Below are 19525 nucleotides of genomic sequence, written 5' to 3'. Positions count from 1 at the left end.
CTAGAGTTCTGAGGAGAGGGCTAGGTTGGAATCAAACACTTAAAATCCATCAGTGACTAAATGTTTAAAGTCATAAACCTCAATAAGATTAACAAGGGGGATCCCTGGGTGGCTCAGTGGTTTAGCGCCTGCCTTTGGCCCAGGGCGTGGTCCTGGAGTCCCGGGATCGAGTCCCGAATTGGGCTCCCGGCATGGAGCCTGCTTCTCCCTCTGTGTGTGTGTGTGTGTGTGTCTCTCTCTCTCTCCCCCACACTCATAAATAAATAAATAAATAAACAAACAAACAAAATAAATCTTTAAAAAAAAAGATTAACAAGGGAATAATTCTGCATTTGAATTCTCAGGAGAAAGGCCTGCTAGTGTCAAAAATCAAAGAGACAAGAAAGAACCAAGCAAAAAATACTGAAGTAGAGCAGTCAGTCAAGTAAGAGGAGAATCCAGAGAAAATTCTGCAGTATATTGTTACATTAAAGGATCCCACTATCCATGACTTGTTTAGTTTCCTACAGTGACTCTGAACTTGGTGAGATGACTTGCTTTGGCCAACAGGACATAAGCAAAGGTAACACAAGCAGAGGCTTCAAAAGAATTAATAACTCACGTGAACATTAATTCAAAAATCCTCAACAGAGGGACACCTGGGAGGCTCAGTGGTCGAGCATCTGTCTTTGGCTCAGGGTGTGACCCCGGGGTCCTGGGACGGAGTCCCACATCAGGCTCCCCGCAGGAAGCCTGCTTCTCCCTCTATCTGTGTCTCTGCCTCTCTCTCCGTATCTCTCATGAATAAATAAATAAAATCTTAAAAAAAAATCCTCAACAAAACAAGCAGAATGAATTCAACAGCATATTAAAAGGATTATCACCATGACCAAGTGATCTTTCGTCCTCAAGGGGGCTGGCCCAGGCTTCCTTACAGGGTAATCACAGGGAAGCAAGAAAGTGAAGTTGAAAGCAGAAGCCTTGAAACATCTAAGGCCAAGTCTTGGGAATCACCTATTGCTTCCATAGTAGTCTATAGGTCAAAACAAGTCAAGAGGCAATTGCACTGCTGGGGATTTACCCCAAAGATACAGATGCAGTGAAACGCCGGGACACCTGCACCCCGATGTTTCTAGCAGCAATGTCCACAATAGTCAAACTGTGGAAGGAGCCTCGGTGTCCATCGAAAGATGAATGGATAAAGAAGATGTGGTTTATGTATACAATGGAATATTCCTCAGCCATTAGAAACGACAAATACCCACCATTTGCTTTGACGTGGATGGAACTGGAGGGTATCATGCTGAGTGAAATAAGTCAATCGGAGAAGGACAAACATTATATGGTCTCATTCATTTGGGGAATATAAATAATAGTGAAAGGGAATAGAGGGGAAGGGAGAAGAAATGGGTAGGAAATATCAGAAAGGGAGACAGAATATGGAAGACTCCTAACTCGGGGAAACGAACTAGGGGTGGTGGAAGGGGAGGAGAGTGGGGGGTGAGGGTGACTGGGTGGTGGGCACTGAGGGGGGGGCACTTGATGGGATGAGCACCGGGTGTTATTCTGTATGTTGGAAAATTGAACACCAATAAAAATAAATTTATTATTTTAAAAAAAAGAGGCCAGAACAAATTCAAGACGAAACGAAATGAGACCACCTCTTGATGGAATAGTAGCAGTTATATTGTACAGGGTCATGCCACTAGGAATGGCTGAACTTCTTCTTCTTCTGGCTATCTTTGTAAATACATAAAATCTTTAAAAAAAATAAAAATCTCTTTATCAATTTGCATTTTTATTCATGTGCCAATGCAAAACTATTTTACCTACCTAGATATTATTACGGTATTATTAAATATCTGTCAGTACAGTCCTACCTCATTTCCTTTAAAAAGTTTTTCCTCTAGAACTTCTCATTTTCTATATGTTCTTTAAAATTATTCTATTGTTTTAAAGACAGTTATTTTATTCAGCTTACACTTTGGTTGTAGGAGAATTTGGAAAATTTACTATACCATGTTTTCTATTCAAGAGTATAATTTGTCTTTCTACATATAAGTCTTCTTTTATATACTCTTTGTTATAATGTTAGCATTTTAAGGTTTTCAATTTTTATGGAGCCTTCATATTTCTTGTTAAGTTTATTCTTAGTTTACTTTTTTTGTTGCTATTATAAATGATATTTATGTTTTCTAACTGATTATCAGAAAAGAAAGTATTAATTTTGTAGCCAGGATGTTGCATAACCTTAAGGCAAGTTACTCATCCTTTGTAAGGCTTAGTTAGCTTCACTAATGAAGTTCATTGAGTTCTTGCAAGGAATAAAGGAGTCAACACAAGTAAAGAGCCTAGGAATAAGGCAAAGGTTCAGTAAACATTAGCTATTTTTAATATCACATTAATTTGGTAGTTAGCCATCTTACTGAATTGATTCTCTAATTTCTACTAGTTTTTCACTTGATTCTCTTAGGTTTTCCAGATATACAGTATCATCATAATGTTGGTAATTTTGTTAACTTCTTTAATATTTTACAATTTTTTTTTAGAATCGCAATGACTAATAGATTCAAAACAATAATTTTTTAAAGGATTTTATTTATTTATTCATGAGAGACAGAGAGAAAGAGAGGCAGAGACAAAGGCAGAAGGAGAAGCAGGCTTCCTGATGCCAGACTCGATCAAAGGACCCTGGGATCACAACCTGAGCCGAGGGAAGATGCTCAACCACTGAGCCACCAGGCGTCCCCAAAACAATAATTAATAAAAGTAATTTTCTGATGGGTTATCTAATTTCTGACAGGAAGCATGATTTGTTTTAAATGTAAATAATTGCTACATTAAAATGCTACAGCATATCTACACCAACCAGTGGTTATAGATATTCCTCAATTTGTGGCAGTTCGTTCTTGACTTTTTCACTATGGAAAATAATATTAAAATAGTCATCTTGGTATATAAATACTTAGGCACATTTTGCATTATTTCACTCAGCAGCTTACAGTAGAAGTTCTAAGCTCTGGATTCATATTGCCTTTCAATAAGACTATACTAACCTGCACTCCCATCAGCATTGTTTCTGAATACCTTCTTCACTGCACCTCTACTGCTAATATATTTGAGAAAAGCAAAACGATGATGGTTTTGTCTAGCTATTGTGTAGTTACACTTACACCCAGTGGTGGGGTCTAAATCTTCATCCATCAGGCGGCCCTGGCACTAATCCTGAGCAAGATTCTCCTCAGAGCAAGAACCAGGATTTTTCTAATTACTGATGTTTTGGATGAGAAAATTCTTTGCTTCAGTCTTGCCCACTGAAGAGCGTTTAACAGCATTCCTGGGTCTCTATGCATTTGATGGGAGAAGCACCATTTCTTTAAGCTGTGATAATCAAAATGTGGTCACATACCCCCAGGCACAGCCAAATGTCCCCTGGCAAAACTGTCTCCTGCTGGAAACTACTGTGTTAGAAGAATGAAGTTCTAGGCTTCAGATATAAAGCCTAGGATCAGAGGAATATAAGTTCAGATAAACTTTCATATAGGCAGATACCAGTAAGATAGAGAAATAAAATGTAGAATAAAATACTCACTTTGCTTTATAAGGCGAGTCAGATCCAGAATTTTTTGTTTCCATTAAACTTTCATATTCCTTGGCTCTGAAGAGAGAAAAGTTTATCACTGTAAGTTATTTTGCTGCTAATTTTTATAACAAACTAAAACCCTATGGTTTTCCTATCCCAATATTAGAAACATTAGTGTAACACTTTGATCTCTGAGAATATTTCTTTGAAATACCATAAATGCTATCAAAAAAGACTAAAAGATAAGTATTTCTTTATAGGATAAAGATGAGCTTCATAAAAACATTTCTCTTTATAGACCTGGTACAGAACAGGGCTTATTTTTCAGAAATGTTAAAATCATGATAATTAAATTGGAAATCCTATAAATAAGTTTCTATAAGATAGTTGAAGCAGCTAAATATCCATATACCTTAAGAGGTATATAATGCAAAACTAAATACAAGAATAGATATCTACCATTAGAAATAATTTAAAAGGCACTGGAAATGACTAGACACTCAAAGATTTGTCTTCTTTGTTTTTGTTATTTATATTTGCTAAATACTGAAAGTCTGGAAAAATCATGAGATAACATTTCTCTGCCACTGTCTAACTAGCTGTAGCTTGCTGAATCAATAGGGATAGGCATCAACGGTTAATCAATCTAACATAGGCGTCACTATAGCAAATTAATTTCTCTTTCATTTTTAAAGTTTTGCCAGACATAGGATTTTTTGGTGACAATGTGTTTGTTTTTGTTTTTGTTTTTAACCAGGAAACTGATTATGTCATCCTACTGTTTTCTAGCCTTTATATGTTCCAGAGAGAAATAAGCTGGTAATTATATTGAGAATGTTTTCATAGGAAGAGCTGCTTCTCTTTTGCTTGCATTTATTCATTCATTCATTCATTCAAGCAAGCAAGCAAGCAAGCAAGCGTGAGCTGGGGGAGGGGATGGGAGGCAGAGGAGGAGAAGTAGACTCCCTACTGAGCAGCCCAACATGGGGCTTCATCCCAGGACCCTGGGTTCATGACCTGAGCCAAAGGTAGCCGCTTAACCAACTGAGCCACCCAGGTGCCCCTACTTTTGTGGCTTTCAAGATTCTTTGTCCTTGTCTTATAACAGTTTGATTAAAATGTATCATAGTGTGGATCTCTGAGTTTCTCCTATTTAGAGTTTTTGTTAAGCTTCTTGGATATGCAGATTCATATCCTGCATTAAATTGGAATATTTCCACCCATAATTTCCTCAAATATTCTTTGTCCTTTTTTCTCTCTACTCTCCTTGTGGGACTCCTTGTGTTGGTGTTGTGTTTATGTGTTCGTCCCACACATCTTTCAAACTCTGTTCATTTTTTTTTCATTCTTTCCTCCTTCTGGGCTGTGGAGATAATCTCAACTGACCTAACTTCAAGTTCACTAATTCTTACTTCTACTTTCCCAAATTAGCTTTTGAATTCTTAAGTGAATTTTTCATTTATCACTATATTTTTCTTTCTTTTCTTTTTTTTTTTTTTTTATTTATGATAGTCACAGAGAGGCAGAGAGAGAGGCAGAGACATAGGCAGAGGGAGAAGCAGGCTCCATGCACCGGGAGCCCGACGTGGGATTTGATCCCGGGTCTCCAGGATCGTGCCCTGGGCCAAAGGCAAGCGCCAAACCACTGCGCCACCCAGGGATCCCTATCACTATATTTTTCAACAAAATTTCTATTCACTCCTCTTTATAATTTTAATTATATGTGTTAAAATATAACTTAATATAATATCATTATTACTATTCCTCAGTTGGTTGGATATTGTTCTCATGGGTTCTTTAGTTCTCTGGGCATATTTTAACATTTTAATTTAAAGCATTTGTCTAGTAAGGCCAATGTCTGGGTTTTCCCTGGACACTTTCTATATTATTTTCCTGTGTAAAGGATAACTTTTTGTTTGAACACCTTGTAACTTTCTGTTAACAACTAGACACCTTAAATATTATAATGTGGCAATGCTGAAAATAAAAATCTCCTCCTTTGATTGAGTGTGTTTTGGGGCTTGATGTAATTTTATATATTTGTTTAGTAATCTTTCTGACTACAAGTTTGTATTTTTTGTCACTATGGCCACTGAAGTCTCTGTTCAATTAGCTTAGGGAATAACTTAAACACCAGGAATGACCAAAAAAAAAAGTCTTAATCTAGTATTTGTAAATGAGTTGTGTATGTGGCTGAGGCAAACTGACAAAACACTGGCAGTTTACAACTCCTCCTTAGCCTTTGATTCCCACTGCATAGAAGTCTGATGATCAGCCAGAGACAAGACCTTAGGAATTTCTCAGGTCTTTTCTGAACATGCATCCAGCCCTGGATATACATGTGGCTTTCTAGATTTTTCAGAGAATGTGGGAGCTCTTCAATGCTTTTATTACTCAAAGCATTTCAATCTTCAGCCTCCCCCACCCCCTACAAGTTTTTGATTATTGTTTGTTCTGTTTTCCCTTGCTCCAGACTATAATGACTAATACATTTGCCTTTAAATTGGTTTTGACAATTGCCCCCAGGGTAGCCTCCCCAGCTCTGGGAGAATTCTGAGTTAGGTGAAAGAAAGGCAACATCTTTCAGAAAACCATCAAACAGGTCAAAACAACTATACATCCTTGAATGTAAGGTCCCATCTGCTCCCTCTAGTACTAGGTACCTGTATCAGGGATGCAGGTGGTTGTCTTCAAAGATGCTGCTGAGCTGGGGAGTGGAAGATGAAATTGGGGTAAATTAAAATGCCACTAAACACTCTTAATGACATTTTTCTGATTTTTCTTCATTGTGCTTTCTTACTTACATTGTGCTTTCTTACCCTGGTAGCAGTAAGTTTTTGATTGTTGAACCTGACAGTTTTTGCCAGTTAAATCGTTGTATTTATAGGCGTATGAATTTTGGAGTTCCTTTTTCACTCACATAATTCAAGAATTATTTTTTAATTCAAGACTCTTTAACTTATTTTTTATCAGTACAATACATATATTTAGCATTATTTCTGCCATTTTATTTTTTGAACCAACTTTAGTGAGATATAATTCAAACACCATATAATTGACCCATGTAAATGTACAATTCAATGTTTTTTTATATATTCACAAGGTTGTGCAGTCATCATCAAACTCTAACTTTGGAACATTTTATACTCCCTAAATAAAGTGCAGTAAATGTTAGCAACCAATTCTGATTTCTTCCCTCCTGCTCCCATCCCTAAACACCATTAATCATTCTGTAACTATGAATTTTCCTATCCTGGACATTTCATATAAATGGAATCATATGATACATGGCCTTTTTTGACTGGTTTCTTTCACTTAGCATAATGTTTTCAAAGTTCATCCACATCGTAGCATGTGTTGGTACTTCATCTTTTTATTCCTAAATACTATTTCATTGTAATGGGTATGCACATTTTACTTAACCATTCAACAGATGATGAACATTTGGGTTGGTTCACTTTTTGGCTCTTTTCAATAATGCTGCTATGAACATATGTATACAAGTTTTATTTTATCATACATTTTCAGTTCCCTTGCATATAGATCTATGAGTGGAATACTAAGTCACATAGTAATTCTAAGTTTAACTTTTCAGGAACTAAGAAATTATTTACCAAAGTAGATAGACCATTTTATGTTCCCATCAGTGAGGTATGAAGATTCTAACTTATCCACATCTTTGTTTTCTTTATTTTATTAAATATAGCCATTTTAGTTGGTGTGAAGTAGAATTCATTACAAATTTGATTTGCATTTCCTTGATAACTAATGATATTGGGCCTTTTTGTAATCACATTGGCCATTTGCATATCTTGCTGGAGAAATATCTACTCAGATCCCTTGCCCATTTATTATTGGGCCCATTTGTCTTTTTATTAGTAAGCTATAAGAGGTCTTTATATATTCTGGCTATATGTCCCAGCAATATGATTTGCAAATATCTTTGTTCATGTTCTAAGGTTTTAGTTAATACCTAATCAGATTCCAAAAGTTTTCCTCAATAATATCACTCTGCTAAGCAAAGTTTTTCTCATGAATGGATGTATTGCCTTTACTAAATCCATTGAGAGAATCAGGATTTTTGTCCTTATTCTACTAATATGGTGAATTATACTGATTTGTTTTTAAATATTCAACAAACCTAGCACTCAAATAAACCTAAACTGGAAATTTTTTCAAGGCTATGAGCTATGTTAGCGACAAATTATGGTCACTGTTTATAAAACAGTCTATTTATAAATAAATAGACATTTATTTGTGTATACATAAATATGTATACATAATATTATATATAGCCAATATGTAATGTATATATTTATATACTTTAAATGTGTGTGTATATACATATATATGTGTATATACACACATTAAAAATATTCCCAGTATCATTCTAAACTGTTATATACCATTTAATATACTTGATCTGGTCCTTGTAATAAAGTTATGGGCTAATTCACCATTTTATAGATGAGGAAACAGGCACTGAGAAGAAGCTTCTTCAAGGTAATATACATGGATGGATTCAAAACCAAGGTATTTAGAGCCAAAGTCTAAAAAAAAAAATCTGACCTGTTTTGGGAAAAAAGAAGGAAGATTAAAGAGAGGAAGAAAAACAGGGCTCTTTTGCCAGAAAAAGATATTTTATATGCTACACTAAAAGGACTGATAATATACTGGACTCCTACTTTTAACAGAATTGCATCAAACCTGTATCTAAATTGTCTAATGACACATTTCTCTTTTAAATTCTTTTTTAACTAAATATTCTCTCAACATACACAGAAGCTTCACTACTTGGTCACCCAGCACTAATTAGAAAGGAAAACTTTGGGGGTCAAAAATTATCTTCCAACACAGAACTCGTTTTCGTTTTTGGTAACAATTAGAATAAGACAAAGCTATAGCATTATACTGGAGAGTCTGGCAAGGAAGAAAGGCAAGGAAAATGGATAGCCTCTTCTGCGTTGATCATCATAACTGTTACTTTTAAAATTACTCTCACTAAATGAAGAACAAAGTGTCATAGAACATGGAGATTAGAGACAGAACTTGAATTTGACTCTACCACCTAATAGCTATTAAGCCTTAGGTTACTTCATTGAGCTGCAGTTTTGTCGTATCTAAAATAAGGATTATATTGACCTCCCAGAATTACTGCAAGGAATCAGTTGGAAGGGATCCCTGGGTGGCGCAGCGGTTTGGCGCCTGCCTTTGGCCCAGGGCACGATCCTGGAGACCCAGGATCGAATCCCACATCAGGCTCCCGGTGCATGGAGCCTGCTTCTCCCTCTGCCTATGTCTCTGCCTCTCTTTCTCTCTGTGACTATCATAAATAAATAAAAATTTAAAAAAAATAAAAAAAATTTTTTAAAAACTGTTTAAAAAAAAAAGGAATCAGTTGGAAAATGGTAGAAATATGTTGCCTAGGAAAAAAATAAAATATGTCAATTCTCTTTGGCCTTGAAATCTTTTAAAAGCTCAGACAAATAACATGTATATTCACATGTAAATATGCCAATATCAGAGACAATTATAACTGATTTCTTCATTGTTCACATCTTATTGAAGTATCTACTTTCTATCATATTCTAAATTTCCTCCTACAATACATTTATGACTTTACATGTCGATTATTTTTAAATATTACTTTTTTGCACACACTTCAAGATAGCTTCATTATGCATGGATTTAGCCATGAAAAGGACTACTCAGCAATTTAAAACTAGTAGAAAGTTCATCAAAACTATACTTGAGACACAAAGATTTGTCTTTCTCCTTGTAATAGTTCAAGGTCAGAGCTAGTAATTAGGTTTTTTCTTTCTCCTTTCCAAAAGTAAATCTCCAGTTCAACTTAACTTAAAGCTAGCTGTTTCTTCTAAGAAACAAAAATGACCAAACACACTCCAAATGAAATTACTCAATGTCCTATCTCTATTACTGGATATTTGGGGAGCAGATAATATACTACTTTGAATATTCATAATATATGCCACGGGTTCACAAGTTAAATATCAGTCTGAAATAATGTCTTTCAGAATGAGGCATAAAGGTCTGTTTATAACTTAAGTGTTATCTTAGACTATAGGTATTGCTACAGAAACATACAAATTACATACTATGATAGAAATACAGTTTTGCTTAGATGTAAGGGGCTGGAAAGATGGTGGAGTAGATGGATGCTAAACTCACCTCCTCCCACGGATACAACCAGAGAACACTCACATCAGCATATAAAACCCAGAAAACCACCTGAAGACTAGCAGAACAAACCCTACAACTAAAAGTAGCGAACAGGTCACACCAAAGAGGGTAGGAGGTTGTGGAGATGTGGGGAACTAAAAGGGCAATTGGCATCCTTGGTCAGGGTTGGATAAGGATGAGAAACAGATTATCATACTAGGAAGCTTGCATGGGGAAGATGAATATACAAAATATTTGGATTTGAAAGCAAGACAGGCTGAATTTACTGAGTTCTCACAATCAGTGGGGCTTAAAGCCTAGAATTTTAAATATCAGTGGGCCTGGCTCTGAGGGAGCCCAGAGGGCATTAGAGAGTGGAATTCCTGCCCTTATAGAGACAGGACAATAAACAACCTGAGGATACCCAGCATAGAAGTAGCACTTTAATAAACACCTGTGACATATGGAAGGGAGAGTTATTTACTCATCTCAGAGGTGCTGGTGTCCTGAAAAGGCAGGGATGGCAGAGAGATGTCTCCAGGAACAAAGGAGATTTCAGGCTTATCTTCCTCTCCTTCTCCTTCAGCATAAACACAAGGCAACCTACTGGAGCCAGGAGAGCCTTGACACTTGTGACATCATTTGCTTACAATAAGCCCCATTCCCTCTGTACTTCCAAGGATCTGCCCTTTCTAGTCACACTTGCCTCAGTCCCTGGAGTTATGGATACCCTCCCTCAGAAAAGCTGCATAAACATTGCCAATATGCCATCTTCCAACCTGTGTACTTTGTGCGGTTGTAGTCCCAGCTTCAAGGGCCAGTCACCTCCTAGGAGGACATGCCCACCTTGTTAAGACTACATTTCCAGTCAGCGTGCTTTGTGGAGCAACCCCAGCCAGCCCTGGTCTCCATAGAGGCTGTGCATCCCCCTGTGGAAGAGGATCAGAGCCACCTTGTGAAAAGTGCGTGCCCTAGCCACTACTTTCAAGAGCAGGAGACGTAGCTGACTTTCCTCACAAAAACAGACAGACAGGGCAGCCCCAGTGGCACAATGGTTTAGTGCTGCCTTCAGCCCAGGGTGTGATCCTGGAGACCCAGGATTGAATCCCACGTCAGACTCCCTGAATGGAGCCTGCTTCTCCCTCTGCCTGTGTCTCTGCCTCCCCACCCCCGCCCCAATAAATAAATAAATAAAATAATTAATTAATTAATAAAATCCTTTAAAAAAAAAGACAAAACTTAAGAGACAGAGGACTATGTCCCAGTAGAAAGAAGACAAAACCACAGCTAGAGACTTAAACAAAATGGATATAAGTAATATGCCTGATAGACAATTTAAAGTAATAGTCAATAATAAAATAGTCACTGGACTTGAGAAAAGAGTGAAGGACATCAGTGAGACCCCTAAAGAGATTAAAAAGAGCCAACCAGAGATGAACAACACAATGAAAGAAATTAAAAATACACTAGATAGAATAAATAGCAGGATAGAGGAAGCAGAGAAGTGAATTTGACCTGGAAGAGAGAGGAATGGTGAATAATCAAGCTAACAGGTAAGAGAGAAAAAAGTTATCCAAAATAAGAATAGACTTAGGAAACTCACTGACTCCATCAAGCATAATAGTATTTATATTATAGAGGTCTTGGAAGAAGAGAGAGAGAAAGGGACAGAAAATTTGTATGAGGAATAGCTGAAAACTTCCCTAAACTGGGGAAGGAAACAGATATCCAGATCCAGGAGGCACAGAGATCTCCCAACAAAATCAACCCAAGGAGGCCAACAAAACACATAGTAATTAAAATGGAAAGAAGTAGTGATAAAGAAAAAAAATGTAAAAGCAGCAAGAGAAGGTTATATACAAAGGAAATCCCATAAGGCTATCAGCAGATTTTTCTTTTTGTTTAAATAAATTTATTTTTTATTGGTGTTCAATTCTCCAACATACAGAATAACACCCAGTGCTCATCCTGTCAAGTGCCCCCCTCAGTGCCCGCCACCCATTCACCACCCCCCCCGCCCTCCTCCCCTTCCACCACCCCTAGTTTGTTTCCCAGAGTTAGGAGTCTTTATGTTCTGTCTCCCTTTCTGATATTTCCCACACATTTTTCAACAGAAACTTTACAAGTCACAAGTGGGTAACATTATATATTCAGAGTGCTGAAGGAGAAAAATCTGCAGCTAAGAATACTCTAACCAGCAAGACTACCATTCAGAATAGGAGGAGTGATAGTTTTTTACATTAAAAACAAACAAACAAACAAACCTAAAGGAGTTCATGATCACTTAATCAGGCCAGAAGACATATTAAAGAGGACATTTTAAGAGGAAAGGAAAGACTATAAGTAAAAATATGAAAAGTAGGAAACAAAAAAGCAGTAAGTATATCTGAAAATATTAGTCAAAGGATTCACAACATTCACAAATAAGTAAAATATGACACCATAGACCTAAAAACATAGAGAGACAGGAGAAAAAATGGGTTCAAACATAAGGGACCATCAGCTTAGTAGAGATTGCTATATATAGTATATGCTATATACAAACAAAATGATAACCACAAATCAAAAACCATAATCATATGCACAGAACAAAGGGAGAGAAATCCAAGTACATCAGAAAAAGAAAGCCAGCAAACCATGAAAGAGAGGAAAAGAAGGATCAGAGAAAAACTACAAAAACAACCACAAAATCAGTTTTTAAAAATGGCAATAAATATATATGTGTCCATAATTCCTTTGAATGTAAATGGATTAAATGCCAATCAAAAGACATAATAATAAGATGACAGAGTGGATACCAAAACAAGACCCATTTATATGCTGTCTATTCATTTCAACTTAAAGACATCTGAAAAAGAAAAAAAAAAGGGGGGGAATCCCTGGGTGGCTCAGCAGTTTAGCACCTGCCTTTGGCCCAGGGCACAATCCTGGAGTCTCAGGATTGAGTCCCACATCGGGCTCCTAGATGGAGCCTGCTTCTCCCTCCGCCGGTGTCTCTGCCTCCCTCTCTCTCTCTCTCTCATGAATAAATAAATAAATAAATCTTAAAAAAAAATAAAGACATCTGGACATTAAAAGTTAGGGGATGGAGAAACACTTATCATGCACATGACATTAAAAGAAAGCCAATACTTACATTGGACAAAATTGACTTTAAAACAAAGAGTGTAGAGTTGAGGGCCCATCTCTGGGTTCTCTATTCTGTTCCATTGATCTATGTGTCTGTTTTTATGCCAGGACCACACTGCCTTGATGATCAGAGCTTTGTAGTACAGCTTGAAATATGGCATTGTGATGCCCCAGGCTCTGGTTTTCTTTTTCAATATTCCCTTGGCTACTCAGGGTCTTTCCTGATTCCACACAAACCTTAAGATGATTTGTTCCAACTCTCTGAAGGAAGTCCATGATATATTAATAGGGATTGCATGAAATGTGTAAATTGCCCTGAGTAGCATTGACATTGTCACAATATTAACTCTTCCAATCCATGAGCATGGAATATTTTTCCATCTCTTTGTGTCTTCCTCAATTTCTTTCAGAAGTGTTCTGTAGTTTTTAGGGTATAGATCCTTTACCTCTTTGGTTAGGTTTATTCTTAGATATCTTATGCTTTTGGGTGCAATGGTAAATGGAATCGATTCCTTAATTTCTCTTTCTTCAGTCTCACTGTTAGTGTATAGAAATGCCACTAATTTCGGGGCATTGATTTTGTATCCTGTCACACTGCCAAATTGCTGTATGAGTTCTAGCAATCTTGGGGTGGAGTCTTTTGGTCAACTAATATTCGACAAAGCAGGAAAGACTATCCACTGGAAAAAGGACAGTCTCTTCAACAAATGGTGCTGGGAAAATTGGACAGCCACGTGCAGAAGAATAAAACTAGACCATTCTCTTACACCAGACACAAAGATACACTCAAAATGGATGAAAGATCTAAATGTGAGACAAGAATCCATCAAACTCCTAGAGGAGAACACAGGGAACACCTTTTTGAATTTGTCCACAACAACTTCTTGCAAGATACATCTAGAAAGGCAAGGGAAACAAAAGCAAAAAAGAACTATTGGGACTTCTTCAAGAGAAAAAGCTTCTGCACAACAAAAGAAACAGTCAACAAAACTAAAAGACAACCTACAGAATGGGAGAAGATATTTGCAAATGACATATCAGATAAAGGGCTAGTATCCAAGATCTATAAAGAACTTATTAAACTCAACACCCAAGAAACAAACAATCCAATCATGAAATGGGCCAAAGACATGAACAGAAATCTCCCAGAGGAAGACATAGACATGGCCAACAAGCACATGAGAAAATGCTCCGCATCACTGGCCATCAGGGAAATACAAATCAAAACCACAATGAGATACCACCTCACACCAGTGAGAATGGGGAAAAATAACAAGGCAGGAAACCACAAATGTTGGAGAGGATGTGGAGAAAGGGAATCCTCTTGCACTGTTGGTGGGAATGTGAACTGGTGCAGCCACTCTGGAAAACTGTGTAGAGGGTCCTCAAAGAGTTAAAAATAGAGCTACCCTACGACCCAGCAATTGCACTGTTGAGGATTTACCCCAAAGATACAGATGACTAGAAGGAAAACCTCACCTCAAAAAAAAAGAATCAGAAACAGCCCTCTCTCCCAGAGTTACAAAATATGGATTACAATTCAATGTCAGAAAGCCAATTCAGAAGCACTATTATACAGCTACTGGTGGCTCTGGAAAAAAACCATAAAGGACTCAAGAGACTTCATGACTGCAGAATTTAGATCCCATCAGGCAGAAATTAAAAATCAATTGAATGAGATGCAATCCAAGCTAGAAGTCCTAACGACGAGGCTTAACGAGGTGGAAGAACGAGTGAGTGACATAGAAGACAAGTTGATGGCAAAGAGGGAAACTGAGGAAAAAAGAGACAGGCAATTAAAAGACCATGAGGATAGATTAAGGGAAATAAATGACAGCCTGAGGAAGAAAAACCTACATTTAATTGGGGTTCCCGAGGGCGCCGAAAGGGCCAGAGGGCCAGAATATGTGTTTGAACAAATCCTAGCTGAAAACTTTCCTAATCTGGGAAGGGAAACAGGCATTCAGATCCAGGAAATAGAGAGATCCCCCCCCCCTAAAATTAACAAAAACCATTTAACACCTTGACATTTAATAGTGAAGCTTGCAAATGCCAAAGATAAGGAGATCCTTAAAGCAGCAAGAGAAAAAAAGTCCCTGACTTTTATGGGGAGGAATATTAGGGTAACAGCAGACCTCTCCACAGAGACCTGGCAGGCCAGAAAGGGCTGGCAGGATATATTCAGGGTCCTAAATGAGAAGAACATGCAACCAAGAATACTTTATCAAGCAAGGCTCTCATTCAAAATGGAAGGAGAGATCAAGAGCTTCCAAGACAAACAGGCACTAAAAGAATATGTAACCTCCAAACCAGCTCTGCAAGAACTTTTAAGGGGGACTCTTAAAATTCCCCTTTAAGAAGAAGTTCAGTGGAACAATCCACAAAAACAAGGACTGAATAGATATGAGGACACTAAACTCATATCTGTCAATAGTAACTCTGAACGTGAACGGGCTTAATGACCCCATCAAAAGGCGCAGGGTTTCAGACTGGATAAAAAAGCAGGACCCATCTATTTGCTGTCTACAAGAGACTCATTTTAGACAGAAGGACACCTACAACCTGAAAATAAAAGGTTGGGGAACCATTTACCATTCAAATGATCCTCAGAAGAAAGAAGGGGTAGCCATCCTTATATCAGATAAATTAAAATTTACCCCGAAGACTATAGTGAGAGATGAAGAGGGACACTATCTCATACTCAAAGGATCTATCCAACAAGAGGACTTAACAATCCTCAATATATATGCCCCAAATGTGGGAGCTGCCAAATATTTAAACCAATTAATAACCAAACTGAAGAAATACTTTGCTAATAATACACTTATACTTGGTGACCTCAATCTAGCTCTTTCTACACTAGATAGGTCTTCTAAGCACAACATATCCAAAGAAACGAGAGCTTTAAATGATACACTGGACCAGATGGATTTCACAGCTATCTACAGAACTTTACATCCAAACTCAACTGAATACACATTCTTCTCAAGTGCACATGGAACTTTCTCCAGAATAGACCACATACTGGGTCACAAATCGGGTCTGAACCGATACCAAAAGGTCGGGATAGTCCCCTGTATATTCTCAGACCATAATGCCTTGAAATTAGAACTTAATCACAACAAGAAGTTCGGAAGGACCACAAACACGTGGAGGTTAAGGACCATCCTGCTAAAAGATGAAAAGGTCAACCAGGAAATTAAGGAAGAATTAAAAAGATTCATGGAAACTAATGAGAATGAAGATACAACCGTTCAAAATCTTTGGGATGCAGCAAAAGCAGTCCTGAGGGGGAAATACATCGCAATACAAGAATCCATTCAAAATCTGGAAAGAACTCAAATTCAAAAGGTCACCTTACACATAAAGGAACTAGAGAAAAAGCAAAAATGGACCCCACCCCCAGCAGAAGAAGACAGTTAATTAAAATTCGAGCAGAACTAAATGAAATCAAGACCAAAAGAACTGTGGAACAGATCAACAGAACCAGGAGTTGGTTCTCTGAAAGAATTAATAAGATAGATAAACCATTAGCCAACCTTATTAAAAAGAAGAGAGAGAAGACTCAAATTAATAAAATCATGAATGAGAAAGGAGAGATCACTACCAACACCAAGGAAATACAAACGATTTTAAAAACATATTATGAACAGCTGTACGCCAATAAATTAGGAAATCTAGAAGAAATGGACGCATTCCTGGAAAGCCACAAACTACCAAAACTGGAGCAGGAAGAAATAGAAAACCTGAACAGGCCAATAACCAGGGAGGAAATTGAAGCAGTCATCAAAATCCTCCCAAGACACAAGAGTCCAGGGCCAGATGGATTCCCAGGGGAATTCTATCAAACGTTTAAAGAAGAAATCATACCTATTCTACTAAGGCTGTTTGGAAAGACAGAAAGAGATGGAGTACTTCCAAATTCGTTTTATGAGGCCAGCATCACTTTAATTCCGAAACCAGACAAAGATCCCACCAAAAAGGAGAATTACAGACCAATATCCCTGATGAACATGGATGCAAAAATTCTCAACAAGATACTAGCCAATAGGATCCAACAACACATTAAGATAATTATTCACCATGACCAAGTAGGATTTATCCCCAGGACACAAGGCTGGTTCAACACTCGTAAAGCCATCAATGTGATTCATCATATCAGCAAGAGAAAAACCAGGAACCATATGATCCTCTCATGAGATGCAGAGAAAGCATTTGACAAAATACAGCATCCATTCCTGATCAAAACCCTTCAGAGTGTTGGGAGAGAGGGAACTTTCCTTGACAACTTAAAAGCGATTTACGAAAAGCCCACAGCAAATATCATTCTCAATGGGGAAGCACTGGGAGCCTTTCCCCTAAGATCAGGAACAAGACAGGGATGTCCACTCTCACCACTGCTGTTCAACATAGTTCTGGAAGTCCTCGCCTCAGCAATCAGACAACAAAAAGACATTAAAGGCATTCAAATTGGCAAAGAAGAAGTCAAACTCTCCCTCTTCGCCGATGACATGATACTCTACATAGAAAACCCAAAAGCCTCCACCCCAAGATTGCTAGAACTCATACAGCAATTTGGTAGCGTGGCAGGATACAAAATCAATGCCCAGAAATCAATGGCATTTCTATACACTAACAATGAGACTGAAGAAAGAGAAATTAAGGAGTCAATCCCATTTACAATTGCACCCAAAAGCATAAGATACCTAGGAATAAACCTAACCAAAGAGGTAAAAGATCTATACCCTAAAAACTATAGAACACTTCTGAAAGAAATTGAGGAAGACACAAAGAGATGGAAAAATATTCCATGCTCATGGATTGGCAGAATTAATATTGTAAAAATGTCAATATTACCCAGGGCAATTTACACGTTTAATGCGATCCCTATCAAAATACCATGGACTTTCTTCAGAGAGTTGGAACAAATTATTTTAAGATTTGTGTGGAATCAGAAAAGACCCCGAATAGCCAGGGGAATTTTAAAAAAGAAAACCATAGCTGGGGGCATCACAATGCCAGATTTCAGGTTGTACTACAAAGCTGTGGTCATCAAGACAGTGTGGGACTGGCACAAAAACAGACACATAGATCAATGGAACAGAATAGAGAACCCAGAAGTGGACCCTGAAATGTATGGTCATCTAATATTTGATAAAGGAGGAAAGACTATCCATTGGAAGAAAGACAGTCTCTTCAATAAATGGTGCTGGGAAAATTGGACATCCACATGCAGAAGAATGAAACTGGACCACTCTCTTTCACCATACACAAAGATAAACTCAAAATGGATGAGAGATCTAAATGTGAGACAAGAGTCCATCAAAATCATAGAAGAGAATACAGGCAACACCCTTTTTGAACTCGGCCACAGTAACTTCTTGCAAGATACATCCACAAAGGCAAAAGAAACAAAAGCAAAAATGAACTATTGGGACTTCATCAAGATAAGAAGCTTTTGCACAGCAAAGGATACAGTCAACAAAACTAAAAGACAACCTACAGAATGGGAGAAGATATTTGCAAATGACATATCAGATAAAGGGCTAGTTTCCAAGATCTATAAAGAACTTATTAAACTCAACACCCAAGAAACAAACAATCCAATCATGAAATGGGCAAAAGACATGAAGAGAAATCTCACAGAGGAAGACATGGACATGGCCAACATGCACATGAGAAAATGCTCTGCATCACTTGCCATCAGGGAAATACAAATCAAAACCACAATGAGATCCCACCTCACACCAGTGAGAACGGGGAAAATTAACAAGGCAGGAAACCACAAATGTTGGAGAGGATGCGGAGAAAAGGGAACCCTCTTACACTGTTGGTGGGAATGTGAACTGGTGCAGCCACTCTGGAAAACTGTGTGGAGGTTCCTCAAAGAGTTAAAAATAGACCTGCCCTACGACCCAGCAATTGCACTGTTGGGGATTTACCCCAAAGATTCAGATGCAATGAAACGTCGGGACACCTGCACCCCGATGTTTCTAGCAGCAATGGCCACAATAGCCAAACTGTGGAAGGAGCCTCAGTGTCCATTGAAAGATGAATGGATAAAGAAGATGTGGTTTATGTATACAATGGAATATTACTCAGCCATTAGAAAGGACAAATACCCACCATTTGCTTCAACGTGGATGGAACTGGAGGGTATTATGCTGAGTGAAATAAGTCAATCAGAGAAGGACAAACAGTGTATGTTCTCATTCATTTGGGGAATATAAATAATAGTGAAAGGGAATATAAAGGAAGGGAAAAGAAATGTTGGGAAATATCAGGAAGGGAGACAGAACATAAAGACTCCTAACTCGGGGAAATGAACTAGGGGTGGTGGAAGGGGAGGAGGGCGGGTGTTGGAGGGGAATGGGTGACGGGCACTGAGGCGGACACTTGATGGGATGAGCACTGGGTGTTTTTCTGTATGTTGGTAAATTGAACACCAATAAAAATTAATTTAAAAAATCAGTCAATAAACCATTTCAGATGGAGAAATTACAAGTATGATGGACTTCAGATAAATTCATAAATATGTTAAAGGAAGTAAAGGAAACCATAAATATAAATAAGAACAATCAGAATTAGAAATAGATAAATTAGAGCTATAATAAAGAACCAAAAGAGACTCAGAGAGATGTAAAATGCAACACA

General features: G+C 37.7%; 1 protein-coding gene across 30 annotated transcripts in view; it reads right to left on the bottom strand.

Annotated features, from left to right (window-relative positions):
* SCAPER (S-phase cyclin A associated protein in the ER) overlaps positions 1-19525 on the bottom strand; it is a 420028-nt gene that overhangs the window by 221969 nt on the left and 178534 nt on the right. For all 30 annotated transcript variants that reach the window (XM_072739204.1, XM_072739209.1, XM_072739212.1 and 27 more), the window contains one exon: positions 3572-3637. In XM_072739204.1, the coding sequence (XP_072595305.1) occupies positions 3572-3637 (66 nt within the window). The remainder of the gene's footprint in view (positions 1-3571; positions 3638-19525) is intronic.

Source organism: Vulpes vulpes, chromosome 15, assembly GCF_048418805.1.
Source record: "Vulpes vulpes isolate BD-2025 chromosome 15, VulVul3, whole genome shotgun sequence".
In the NCBI taxonomy this organism is placed as follows: domain Eukaryota; kingdom Metazoa; phylum Chordata; class Mammalia; order Carnivora; family Canidae; genus Vulpes; species Vulpes vulpes.
This window is presented reverse-complemented; position numbering and strand designations above follow the sequence as displayed.